At 39.0% G+C, this 11,939-nt stretch overlaps 2 protein-coding genes across 6 annotated transcripts; one reads left to right on the top strand and one right to left on the bottom strand.

Moving 5' to 3' along the window:
* Positions 1–238: 238 nt before the first annotated feature.
* Positions 239–3,276, bottom strand: harbi1 (harbinger transposase derived 1). 2 transcript variants are annotated; one of them, XM_026302019.2, is made up of 7 exons: positions 3,216–3,276; positions 2,653–2,818; positions 2,340–2,542; positions 2,127–2,214; positions 1,826–2,033; positions 1,570–1,745; positions 239–1,399 (listed from the first exon to the last, which is right to left on the bottom strand). In XM_026302019.2, exons 2-7 carry the CDS (start codon positions 2,815–2,817, stop codon positions 1,199–1,201), a joined length of 1,041 nt encoding a protein of 346 aa, XP_026157804.1. In that variant the 5' UTR covers position 2,818; positions 3,216–3,276; the 3' UTR covers positions 239–1,198. The 2 variants fall into 2 exon arrangements, with proteins under 2 accessions (XP_026157804.1, XP_026157805.1); XM_026302020.2 differs by lacking the exon at positions 3,216–3,276 and adding an exon at positions 3,035–3,208.
* A 173-nt stretch (positions 3,277–3,449) lies between these two features.
* Positions 3,450–11,152, top strand: atg13 (ATG13 autophagy related 13 homolog (S. cerevisiae)). Of its 4 annotated transcripts, none has more exons than XM_026302087.1 (18): positions 3,450–3,535; positions 4,111–4,191; positions 4,530–4,610; positions 4,877–4,996; positions 5,336–5,382; positions 5,641–5,781; positions 5,969–6,009; positions 6,201–6,297; positions 6,478–6,585; positions 6,940–7,033; positions 7,197–7,295; positions 7,701–7,784; positions 7,890–7,999; positions 8,230–8,371; positions 8,502–8,579; positions 8,728–8,835; positions 9,392–9,520; positions 9,611–11,152. In XM_026302087.1, exons 2-18 carry the CDS (start codon positions 4,123–4,125, stop codon positions 9,686–9,688), a joined length of 1,626 nt encoding a protein of 541 aa, XP_026157872.1. In that variant the 5' UTR covers positions 3,450–3,535; positions 4,111–4,122; the 3' UTR covers positions 9,689–11,152. The 4 variants fall into 4 exon arrangements, with proteins under 4 accessions (XP_026157872.1, XP_026157870.1, XP_026157873.1 ...); XM_026302085.1 differs by having other exon boundaries at positions 3,464–3,707; XM_026302086.1 differs by lacking the exon at positions 3,450–3,535 and adding an exon at positions 3,742–3,760.
* Positions 11,153–11,939: the final 787 nt, after the last annotated feature.

Here is an 11,939-nt window from a genome sequence, read left to right as displayed (position 1 = left end):
GGTCATACAATTGAAGCGTAAAAAAATGATTTTTGATCCAAGAAGACAAATGAATTTTTCTGCTATAAATACATCATTTTGCGTCAAAGTAGCAGTGGAAACACTGACACTAATTGTCCTCATGCGACAGCAGTGGATGTTGTATTTATTCCTGTTTGTAGAAAGTGTGTATATATTGATGAAACCAATCGGGTGACTAATACATTCCAGGAAGTAAAATACCACTAGCTTTATTCTCTCCACAATTTGAAGGAACACCAGGATATTTTTTTTTTTTTAAGTCTTTGCTTCTTCACCACTCGTTTTTCAATGTGAGAAAAATGATGTCCCCTGGTAAATATCATGGTATTCCTTCAAATAAAAGGTTTTAACAGATATTTCACTGTCCCATTCCAAAATTCTTGAGGAAATAATTACACGTTCTGAGTATAAAACACCCAGAAATACTATTTTGATGTCCCAAACATTATAATTAACTAAGATTTTCTTTTTCTTCTATTTGTTTTTTCTTTACGCTAAACACACATAAAAACATCATGTGACTGCAGTCTGTTGCACAAGCATCCTCTCATTCTCACCCTTGCCAGTCTTAATGTACCAGTGTACATACAACAATAACAACTTAATGTGCAAATGTTGTAAATAAGGGGCCTTGTTTTTGTATTGTGACATAGTCCAAGATTTTAACCTGTGGAATCACGTGGGAAAGGAAATAAATTGATTTTTGGGGAACAAACTGGGGAGGGATTAAAAAACACTCTTTCCACTTGTAAAGAAACCTGGACAACACAGTAGCTGCACACAGTTTGAATAATTGTAAAACACCAGGAGGTGCTTGAATATTCTAACCTCTCCGTGAATAATTAGAGAAAGTTTGAATGTCAAGATAGAGTAATCCAGCACTTCCCCAGGGGTTCAGTTATTTGAAATGTGTTTGGATATAATGTTGTCTTGGATTGTTGTATAGCGTCCTGCATGTTCTTCCATATAGTATATAACTATGTTATCTTAGTGTAGTCAGTAGAGTAGAAACCAGCAAAATATTAAAAAACTGCATCAGCAATATTGTCTCTGTGGACTTTCTTGCTTTAACTTAAGACTCTTTCATTTGTTAAAAAAACAAACTTAAATTTTCTCTGGTCCAGGTCTTAATTTAGTCTTTATCTGCTTTAAAATGAACTCCAGAGTCCTGCCACATTTAGCTGAAGTGTTTGAGTATGAGCTGTTTTCGAAGGTTCTCTGCCTGGCTATCGCGGTCTTCAGCTCTCTGTTCCAGGCTCTCAGGCTGCTCCAGAGGGTCAGTCCTCTCCAGAGTCCAGGCGTTAATTCCAGACTGCAGGGAGGCGTTGTGGAGGACACAGCAGGCCAGCAGGATGGACGAACTCTTCTCTGGGGAGTACTGCACATGGTAAGAGGTGACAATAAATGCCTTAAAAAATGGACATGGCACTCAGTGTGATGCTGGTCTGTGTAGTTTTCAATGTTGTGTGATGCAGAAGAATAGATAACAGAAGATTATAGTACAATACAATAGCATAGGACTGAATAATGTAAAGTAGAATAGCATGCCTGTAGGTATCCTTTGGTGCCGTCCAAACATTTGAATCTGGTCTGAATGGCTCTGAAGGTCCTGTCCACTATCTCATGTGTAGCGGTGTGGGCCAGGTTATATTGAAACTCTGCGGGGGACTCTGGAGAGTCAACCGGGGTCATCAACCACTTTCTTAGAGGGTAGCGGCAGTCACCTAAAAAACAGAAAAAACACTGTAACATCTGCTGTTTGTTGGGTTCTTTTCTGACTTTATTTTTAAAACCAGTGTCTCACCCAGCAGCCAGCCCTCCTCTGTGCCCTGAAGCTGTTTGTGGAGGACAGATCTTTCTAGAATGTCAGTGTCCTTGAGTCCACCTGGCCAGTGGGTTTCTACACTGAGTAACAGTCCCCGGGCATCACAAACCAGCTGACAGCCCACAGAGTGAAATCCCTTCTTATTCACATACGATGAATCCTCACTGTTTGGAGCTTTAATGGCAACCTAGACGAGAAGAAAACAGAGGGATCAGTTAGGCTGCCACCTGCCTACACAGTGATCTGAAATGAGCACATAACATTATATAATATAATAAACCTGAACACAGTCCAGCACGCCCAGAACTCCTGGGAATCCTGCAACTCTCTGAAACTCCTGGAAGGACTGGTCTCTGCTTGGGGGATCTCTGGAAAACATTGCTCTTGCTGTTATTATGCATTTTCCTAGTCTTTCTATAATTCCAATGAAACTCAATTTCACAGTATAATTTCACATTTTGTCATTTGTAAACACGTAATTTATTTCCAATACTTCTTAAATGTGATGAAATGAGGAGCTTTCTCCACCAGGGCTCTGGTCACATTGGACACACATCTTGACATTGAAGCCTGGCTGATCCCTATAGTATCTCCCATCAATGTCTGAAAGGAGCCAGATGTGTAAAAGCCCAAAGCAGCCAACACCTGGACTTCAGGACTGATGGCTCTGGACCGTTGAGTGCGTCTACAGAGAGCCTACCACACAGAAATAATAAGAGAAGCACTGTTGTACCTTCTGATTTGATAAAGAAACATTAAAGTTACATTTTATAGATATTTAAAACAGAGACTGAGGACATACTCACCTCTCTGAGCAACTCCACCAGATACAGGATAAACTCTCTGGGGAAGCCAAATTGTGTGATAAGGAAGTCGTCTGAGACAGAGTCTAGATCAAAGCGATCCAGGGTCTTATGTCCTCGACCATGTAAGAGTAGATCACAGTCCAGTATGGCTATAGGTATTGCCATGCTGTGGGTAATAATAACCTGACATCAATAAATAACCTGGAACCATTATATAAGTTTATTTAGCTTCATTTTATTGTAGTAAGTTACCAAAATAAAATATAATTGCTGCTGAAGTTATGTGAAATGAGGGTATCACTTAGGAATGCATCTCGATTTATGAGGACAAACAAACAGAGTGTCCTGTAAAATAATTTATTATTACTTAACACTGTATTACCTTCGTATTTTAGACGAGAGCCAAGATGCTAACTAGCTAGCAACTAGCGATCTAACTATATTGTCTTCAGTTATGCATTCTTTTGCACAAATAAATCCACAAAGCCACCCAGCCAAATGACCATGAATAAAAAAGAAACGACACGTTAATTAATTGCATCATTTACAAAAAAAGCGCTTACATTTACCGAAGCCATGCAATATTTGTCAACCAAAACAAGCCACAGGAACACATATCTTACGGTGCACATCCGCATATTCGACAGTGGAGTTTAACGTTTTTATATTTAATAGTATTTCAAAATGAAAACAAAGATACTCTGAAAGTGTGTCTTATTTTGGTTTATTCTGTTTACTGAGCCGTACAATTTAAAGACGTTGACACAAAAATCAACGAAAGTGCTTTTGTGAAAGTCCTGCTATGCAAACACGTCGACATGGAGAAGATAAACAGAAAAGTCGCATAGCTGACGTTGTTTACTTCTGAATTCTGCGCATAAATGTTTGTGGAAGTTAGCACTGCACTCCATCTTTGCTGACTTTATTTGTATTTTATTGGGTTTACATTGTTGACAAAGACGCTAATGTAGAGATTGCTGCTTTGTGATGAAGTTAAAATGCGTCGTATTCAGCTAGCTAGCCACCATTAGCCGTTGGCTAACGCTAGCTGTCCGGTGAGTCAACAATTCACAGCCGGTGCTTCGCTTTTGCCAAATACAAACTTTAGGTCATTATCAATGACATTTCAGTGTTATAGTATTTTAATTTAATCCCATTACGTGGTTCTCTATGTGAACATGACCTCTAATGCTTGTGGACATTTCCTGACAACGTAGAGGCCTCATGCTAACGTTAGCTTGTAAAAACAATGTTATTTGGAGGGTTGATAAAACATAGTTTCCCTTTTAATTAATAAGTAATTATTTGAATTTGAGCATTTCAGTTTATCAAGTGTAATTTTGAATGTTGATAGAATAACTTCGTGAACATAACGTTTTACGTTCAGTGTCTGCCAGTTCAGTGTTTAATATATTTCGTTCACAGCAGTTATTATTATGCTGCCCTGTTTGATTGCAGGCTTGGGTCAAAATGGAGAGTGACCTGAGTCCCCAGGATAAGAAAGACCTGGACAAGTTCATTAAGTTCTTTGCTTTGAAGGTAAGAGGCTGATATGTTTTTGTTCCCTCTCAGCACTTTTCTGTATGTCTGCCGAATGACAGAAAGTTCCTCAAGGGACATTTGAAGCTTTTGGTTCATTGTAGTAGTAAGTTTGGCTTCTTACTTATCTCTTGCCATGCAGATAGTTTTTGGTTTTATTTTGGGATAGGTTATATCACTGAGGTTTCTGCCTCTGCAACAATGCAACAGAATCTGACATGTAAACTGTCTAGTAGTGTTATGTCTTTTTACAATCAAGGCTGTGGTTTGTCTGGACATTATTGTTTTCACATGGACTGGTTCTGTGACATTTTTAACATCCTGTTGTGCATTTGTAGACTGTCCAGGTGATAGTCCAAGCTCGTCTTGGAGAGAAGATTTGCACTCGCTCTTCCTCGTCACCTACTGGCTCTGATTGGGTAAAATAAATTTGTCCTTACATTTTCTATTCCAATGTTTCATAGGATTTATAATTATGTCATAATATTTTATTGTAGATGTAATCTGAAGTGTGGCCAGTTAGATGTTTTGCTTAAATTTGTTAAGCTGCCAAATCTGAGTGACGACATTAACAGTTTTTGGTCAGATTTGATAAACTATTCCTGTTGAAACTGATCTGAACAAACTAAAACAGAGGCTCACTTATTTCTTAACACAACACAGTAATTCTTGTCATTTTCTGTAGTTTAATTTGGCCATTAAAGACATCCCAGAGGTGACTCATGAAGCCAAAAAAGCACTGGCTGGGCAACTTCCAGGTATCGGACGCTCCATGTGTGTCGAGATCTCCCTGAAAACATCAGAGGTAAAAACCTCCCACCTGCTTCCATTTTGTTTTATTTTGTAAAATAACTTTTTCACCAAAACAATCTCAAACCTTGCAGAGAGCGTTATATATGCTTTACAAATAATCACATCAGATATCAGGTATATGAAGTTTGAGGAGTTGGTGACTCTACTACTGTATGAGTCTACAGGTAAAAAACATGAGCCAGAAATGATGCTCCATGCACAGAAATATCAACTGTGTTTTGAGAATTTTGGTCAATGGACACACACTTCTGTGTGTTTCAAAAAATGAATAGACAGTAACTTTTTACTTGTAGTTTATGTTCCTCTGTTTATCTTGTTTTGTTTCACTCAGGGTGACTCAATGGAGTTAGAAACTTGGTGCCTGGAGATGAATGAAAAGTGAGTGGATTATACCTTGACCTGGTTTTTAATTATTCTGCTAACCAAATGGTGAAGGAATGTTTCACTGGGATTAAACCAGTCTTGGGCAGAAAATTGTGCATTTTCTGAATGGAAAGACTATCATGAAGGCAAAGCAGAATCAGTTAAAACAATATGTTACAATGTCCATTAAGTAATGAACTACAGAGATATTTTAATACAGAAATAACACCAGGTTGCTGTATTGCAATAAATCAGTGTCTTTCTTTGTTGCAGGTGTGATAAGGACATCAAGGTGTCATATACAGTCTACAATCGTCTGTCTGTCCTTCTGAAGTCTCTGCTGGCCATCACCAGAGTAACACCTGCGTATAAACTGTCCAGAAAGCAAGGACATGACTATGTCATACTATACAGGTGTGTGGACTTTATCAACACTTAAACAACACATTTATTTGACTTACTTCTAAGCTACGCCAGCTTCGATCTGTCTCCATTCTGACTGCACTGATTTTACTTTTACTTGTTGATTTTGCTAGTAAGTATTTAGTGGAGTCATCTAAACTTACAGTTTTCTTCTTTCTCCCTCTCTTTCTCTGTGTAGGATCTACTTTGGAGAGGTCCAGTTGACTGGATTAGGAGAAGGTAACTCTAAACTCAACATCTTGCCTGCTATGTCTTAAGTGCCTGAAAGGAAGTCTCAGTTCTAAAAGCCTGGAGTTTTTGGTGCACCTTATCATTTCAGAACTAAAGTGTACCAAAAACATGAATGAAGCACAATGCTGTAAATTGACTCGTGTTTCTTGTACTAAAGCTCGTTGCTGTTTGTTGTAAAGGTTTTCAGACAGTGCGCGTTGGTGTTGTTGGCACCCCTGTTGGCACAGTCACACTTTCATGTGCCTACCGCACCAACCTGGCATTCATGTCTAACAGGTAACTAACCTACTACAAAACCAAGGCAATTTTCTTTCAAAGAAAGATATGTTTTAATTATTTTAATTTCTGAAAGAAAAGAATATTTAATGTTTTGAAGATAGATTGATTTTCTTTCAGCAATTCAATGTCTTGACTCAAAGTATTCCTTCTTAAATGTTGAAATGTTGACCTTTGCAGGCAGTTTGAGCGCTCAGCTCCTATCATGGGGATCATAGTGGATCACTTTGTGGATCCTCCATGCAACAGTCAGCGTCCTGCAAACATGGGACAGCCCTGCAACTACAGGTAGCTCTGGAAATATAACCAATATAACCATTTTAAAATAAAAAAGCTGATGTTACTTGCCCACAGCTTCCGTTAATACATTCTGCTGCAGTTGAGCATTCAACCTGAGCCTCAACACAAACAATACAGAGCTTTTAGGTGACATAATATACACCTTTACTTGTGAGCCTTTTATTGAATTTGTAAACATATGACTCAATTGGATCAAGAGAATGAAGAAACAATTACTCACTGTTGAGATCTGACTGATTTGGTTTTTCATTGCTCCATAATATTGAAAATATTGTATGTAAGTTTCTGTACAATGTAAATGTCATCAGATAAATTATAGTGTGAGTGTGTGGGTGTGTTCAGAGCTCCAGATGAGGAAGATGGAGGACCATTTGCAGGAGTCCAGGATTCACAGGAGGTCTGCACCACATCCTTCTCCACCTCACCTCCCTCTCAGGTAAGATGACATTCATTCACTCCTCTTTATCCTGTGACAACCTCTCCATTTTCATACCTGTTTTTCACTTCACTTTCTCTTTTCTCTCTGTTTTCTTTCCTATTGTCTTCTTATGGACTATTTATGTCTGTGTGTGCGTGTGTTTGTGTATACGTTATCTCAGTGCGTGTGTACCTTGAGCCCGTCTCCCTCTAAACTGTCCAAGCCTCTTCCCCTGGACAGTCTGCAGCTTCCATTGGCTCCTGGACTTGTCACTCACACAGTGAGTCTATACTGGCCACTGAGAGAGTGTGACTATATGTGAGGCACCCTAAAACTGAACTGAACATCTCTGTTCTTCTCAAATTTGTCATTTGTTTTGGGCTGCGCGTTGTTCCTCGATTCATCAGAAACCTTTTTTTACCTTCATACTTTTTGATTGTGTTCAAAGTTGCACCACTTTTTTAGGGCAGATCCTTTTATGCATTGTAGTTTTGGTCAAAGCTGCTGTTCATTAGAATCATTTCATCCTAATATTTTATCATTCCCATCACATGCACCTAGCCTCATTACACTTTGACCCATCTCAAGAGCTTTTACATCATGACTACACAATGTGTGTCTCCACTTTAATCCAGACCATTTTAGTGTTGTGATTCATATTTTTTGTTTCTGTTTCTTTCTGCAGTTGTACACTTCCAGGTTAACGTATCAACCTCCAGCTTTAGCTGGAGCTGCTGAGCTCTGTCACCCTGCCGCCAATGCAAACCAGGTGATGCACCAGTCAGTGAGAATTTCACTTCACTTCCAGAGTGACAGCAGAGTTAAGTGTTTCTAGTGGCTCTGTCATAACTCTGCCAATGTTATTGCTCTTCAGGCATTGCATGCTGGGAAGGAGGGAGGGGTTATGTTGGGTCCGACACAGCCTCCTCATGGAGCTGATGCCCATCTGACAATAGAGCACCCTCCCAACACACCGGGCAGCAGGTAATCTCTCCTGGCATCACCTCTACTCAGCATCATATTGTTAAAGTAGATTTTTAGTGTCCTGGTACAGTATGTGTGTACACTGCTAAAGGTTGTGCTGTTTATTGCCTTTACAAACAAAGAAAATAAAGTACAGATTACAGGTTTGTTGACAGGAAGCACTGAGGTGTGATCTTCCAGGGTGAATTTGAACTTTGGAACCTGTAACAGCATCTCATCTCTCTCCTCAGTGGTGATGACGACGGACTGTCTCAGAGTGGAGAAGGAAGGAGGGATGAAGGCAAGAGGAGTGTTTCTCCCTCTGATCCAGTGGAGGCTCTTAATGCATTCACACGGAAAGTTGGAGCTTTTGTCAATAAACCCAGCACACAAGTAAATTAAATGTCCAGTCTACTGACATTAATTACAGTCAAATCCAAAATAAGCACAATTGACTAGGTTTTGAGCTAGATTTGGATGTTGTCATTTGTTTAGCCACTCAGTACTGTGTGTGTACTTGTAGATAACAGCAGCCAGTCTGGACCTGCCATTTGCTGCATTTGCTCCTCGAGGCCTGGACCCAGAGGAGAATGATCCCATGGTATCTCTAGATCTAATTTTCAAGTGTTTCTGTTGTATAAACAACTGAATATGTTGTTCTTTCTTGAAATGGACAATTGAAGAATGGTGAATCTTTGAGTTGACCCAGGTTTTTTAGCATGTATATATTTTTGGGTTTGCATGTTCAGGTGCAGCCACCGGACTCTCCTTCCTGCCCGTCCCCCCTGCAGGCCAGCCTTCACTCTCAGGGCTCAGAGGGATCCGGCCAGCAGGATGATTTTGTCATGGTCGACTTTGTACGTAATTGTTCCTCATTCAGTCCAGGCTTTTCACTAGAGGTGTAACAGTATATCTGCATAATCTATTGCTGTAAATAAATGTGGGAATCAACTGCATTCAGCCAGAATAAATAGGCATAAAGCATGATAGGTTTCAGTAGCTATTTTTATTCTGCAGATTAGATCAGTATACAGAGATCTGCTTAAAAAGCAGCTTTAATTCTTCTAGGAATTCAGTTTGCATTTTTCTATAAAGCCTTACAAGGTAAAAACTGCACAGACAAGTGAAGAAAAATGAATAAATAATAAAATTAAAGAAGTTGGATGGATTGTGACTATTACTTTTATATATTAGAATATACAATTAAAACATTTAATAATGGGCAAATAGCTGTTAGGAGCATATCGAATTCCAAATTTGTTGTATTGAATTATGAATGTTATGTCATCCACATTACAGGTTTTGAAAAACAAGCTCATGGCAACTAGATTTTTTCCTAAACTCTAGATGATGTTTTGTTATTAAAGAAAATTTGAAACTGTAATCTAATCTGTGCTTTTTTCCCGTGTGTAGCGGCCAGCCTTCTCTAAAGATGATCTGTTGCCGATGGATCTGGGTACCTTCTACAGAGAGTTTCAAAACCCTCCACAACTGGCCAGCCTGTCACTGCACATCAGCTCCCAGTCCATGGCTGATGATCTGGTAAAGCAATAAGTGATGTTTTAAATTGCTTGTATTCATAGTGTGAAATAGGTGCAGGCAATAATAGTGGTTTGTGTTTTCTCTATGTAGGACTCACTGCCAGAAAAACTGGCTGTGTATGAAAAAAACATTGACGAGTTTGATGCTTTTGTGGACATGCTGCAATAAAGGAGGCGTAAAGGGGAATCGACTGACAGGATACAAGGTCTACACATGAGAAAAGACTGCATGGAAGGTGAAAATGAGAGCACCCTGGAGACTGTAGTTTTTTGTTCTGTGAGAATCATTCAGACTAAATTATGTTTTAACTCACGCTTTCTGACATATTCCTCTTATCCTCAGTTCCATGAAATTTATTTATATAGCACCAAATCACAATAAAAATCCCAAGACACTTTACATAAAATGAGGTTCTGCACACTCATCCTGCTTAAAAGCTTGTACAGATCATCCTTTTCACTATAATTACTGTATCCAGTGATGCTGGTTCACACAACCCACCCACCCCCTGGTATGGTAGTTTTAACCAACCTGAACATCTTCATTTTCTATGTGGCACAAATCTGCTGTTGTCATCAGTGTTTCAGATGATCATGGGGTTTTGTTGTCAGTTAAAACTTCCATGAAATTCAATGTATTAACTGCAGTCCATTATAACCAACTGCCCATCCCACTAGCCTCTAGATTTCCTGCAATAGCCCCTGAAGGGTTAAAGATGAGGTTAAAGATGTTACTTCGGAAATCAAACCAGTCATGTTTGTGCAGTCAGATTTGGAAAAAGGCCTTTTTCCTCAATACTGGAATTTTGAACAGCTGGTCTTGGCAAAGAAAATTGTTTGACTGTGGATACTGGTCCTGAGTTGTCCTGGTTAGAACACACACAAAGTGACATGCCATAGCATGGTGTTCCCATAGCAGGTGTTCCCAGCTGGACTGGGGAATAAAACTTCCAACTTCAATGTTAGGAAATGGGCCCAGTGGAAATCAAAGTAAAATAACTATATCCCTTATGTGTTGAGTAAAATTCTGTTTTCCATACTGAGGCAATTTCTTGTGTATCTACAGTCAGTTGCCTATTGATAAAAGTACACTCAGCTGAAACTAATATCTCCCCTGCAATAAATCCCACCTTTAAGAGAATTAAAATGTTCAGTCATTGTTTGAAGCTGTTCTACTTTATAGTCAGTTTGAGGGCTGCTTGAGTATCTTACATAATACTGAGACATACCTAATATTTTGCCAACCCCATTTGAAGATGGATGAATATTAGAAAGTCCTCTCAGTATAACAATATTAGCAAACAGCATCACACGCTACAGCCTCCAAAATGACCATGAAGTTGAATCATAACCAATTTAATCAAGCAGTAAACATTTAAACCTTCATAAAGTCTAGATTTATCACAGGGCTGCTAATTTCAGCTCCCCAATAAACCAAGTGTCTGTAAAAGTTAAGTGTTGTACAACATGAATATGTATATTTTGTAAAGGTGGAAAATGATTCCAGATGTGTACTTAGGGTGCTATGTCACCATCCATTACTGGAGTTTGGTTGCAAGCTTTAATTTAAACATCTTTTGCTGTTGGTCTCTGTGTCCTAATAAAGCATGGCCGCTCTGCTGAAACAAATGTCTGTCAGCAGGTACCTGGTGTCTTGAGTGAGTGGACAGCCCTTGCCAGGATGCAGTAAGCATAGTTTTGCTAGTAATACATTACAAACCCCATTCCACTTTAGTTTAATTCTTGACTCTTTCCAACACGTGAGTTAGGTATGAAGCTATGGAAAGTGTGAGGAAATGGTTAAGACTAATGACCAACTGTAACTTAAGGACATGTAAAGATAGAAGTTTTTGGTTAGTGATTATTAATCTGTGACCCTTTCTAAATTCTATGGGACCATCTTTTTTTGCTGTATATGGATGATAATTATTTACAAAAACACAGCTGTAAATGTTTTTCAGGGCAGAGAATATGGTGCAACACCCACACTGACATCCATCAGCTGGGGGGTAAGTAAGGGCTAAAGTTGTAGTTGGCTTCACAGAGGTGAAGCATCAAGAGCTAAGCAGAACAGGGAACAAATGGTTGGCTCAGGCTTTAGAGGGGTATTGATTAAACAACCAATTTTAAAGTTAAATTAAATCTGCCCATTGATATAACCCAAATAACATGCATTTCCCAAAGTAGGCAAATAAAGTCGAACTCATTTCTCAGAATTCTCAAATGTAATTTTATTGTAGGTATTATCTGGAATTTCATCACATACCTGCAGGGCCAATGTCAAAACCATAAAGTTAAAAGTATGGTATCAGCACATGTTTTACAAATACTCTACAATTTATATTCCTTCAACTTGTCTCAGGCTTCATGGCTGCGACACTACAGGTTCTGAAAGCCCCTAAACCTTACACTGCTACCTA

The sequence above is a fragment of the Mastacembelus armatus genome, chromosome 2, assembly GCF_900324485.2.
Source record: "Mastacembelus armatus chromosome 2, fMasArm1.2, whole genome shotgun sequence".
Lineage (NCBI taxonomy): Eukaryota > Metazoa > Chordata > Actinopteri > Synbranchiformes > Mastacembelidae > Mastacembelus > Mastacembelus armatus.
Note: the sequence above shows the minus strand (reverse complement) of the source record. Positions and strands in the feature narration are given on the sequence as shown.

Coding starts and splice junctions, on each gene's coding strand:
- harbi1 (XM_026302019.2), bottom strand. CDS start 2,817: ATGGCAATACCTATAGCCATACTGGACTGTGATCTACTCTTACATGGT. Junction 2,215..2,339: donor CATTTCATCACATTTAAGAA/GTATTGGAAATA, acceptor AATGTTTTCCAG/AGATCCCCCAAGCAGAGACC. Junction 1,746..1,825: donor AGAGGAGGGCTGGCTGCTGG/GTGAGACACTGG, acceptor TCTGTTTTTTAG/GTGACTGCCGCTACCCTCTA.
- atg13 (XM_026302087.1), top strand. CDS start 4,123: ATGGAGAGTGACCTGAGTCCCCAGGATAAGAAAGACCTGGACAAGTTC. Junction 5,782..5,968: donor GACTATGTCATACTATACAG/GTGTGTGGACTT, acceptor TTCTCTGTGTAG/GATCTACTTTGGAGAGGTCC. Junction 8,372..8,501: donor TCAATAAACCCAGCACACAA/GTAAATTAAATG, acceptor GTGTACTTGTAG/ATAACAGCAGCCAGTCTGGA.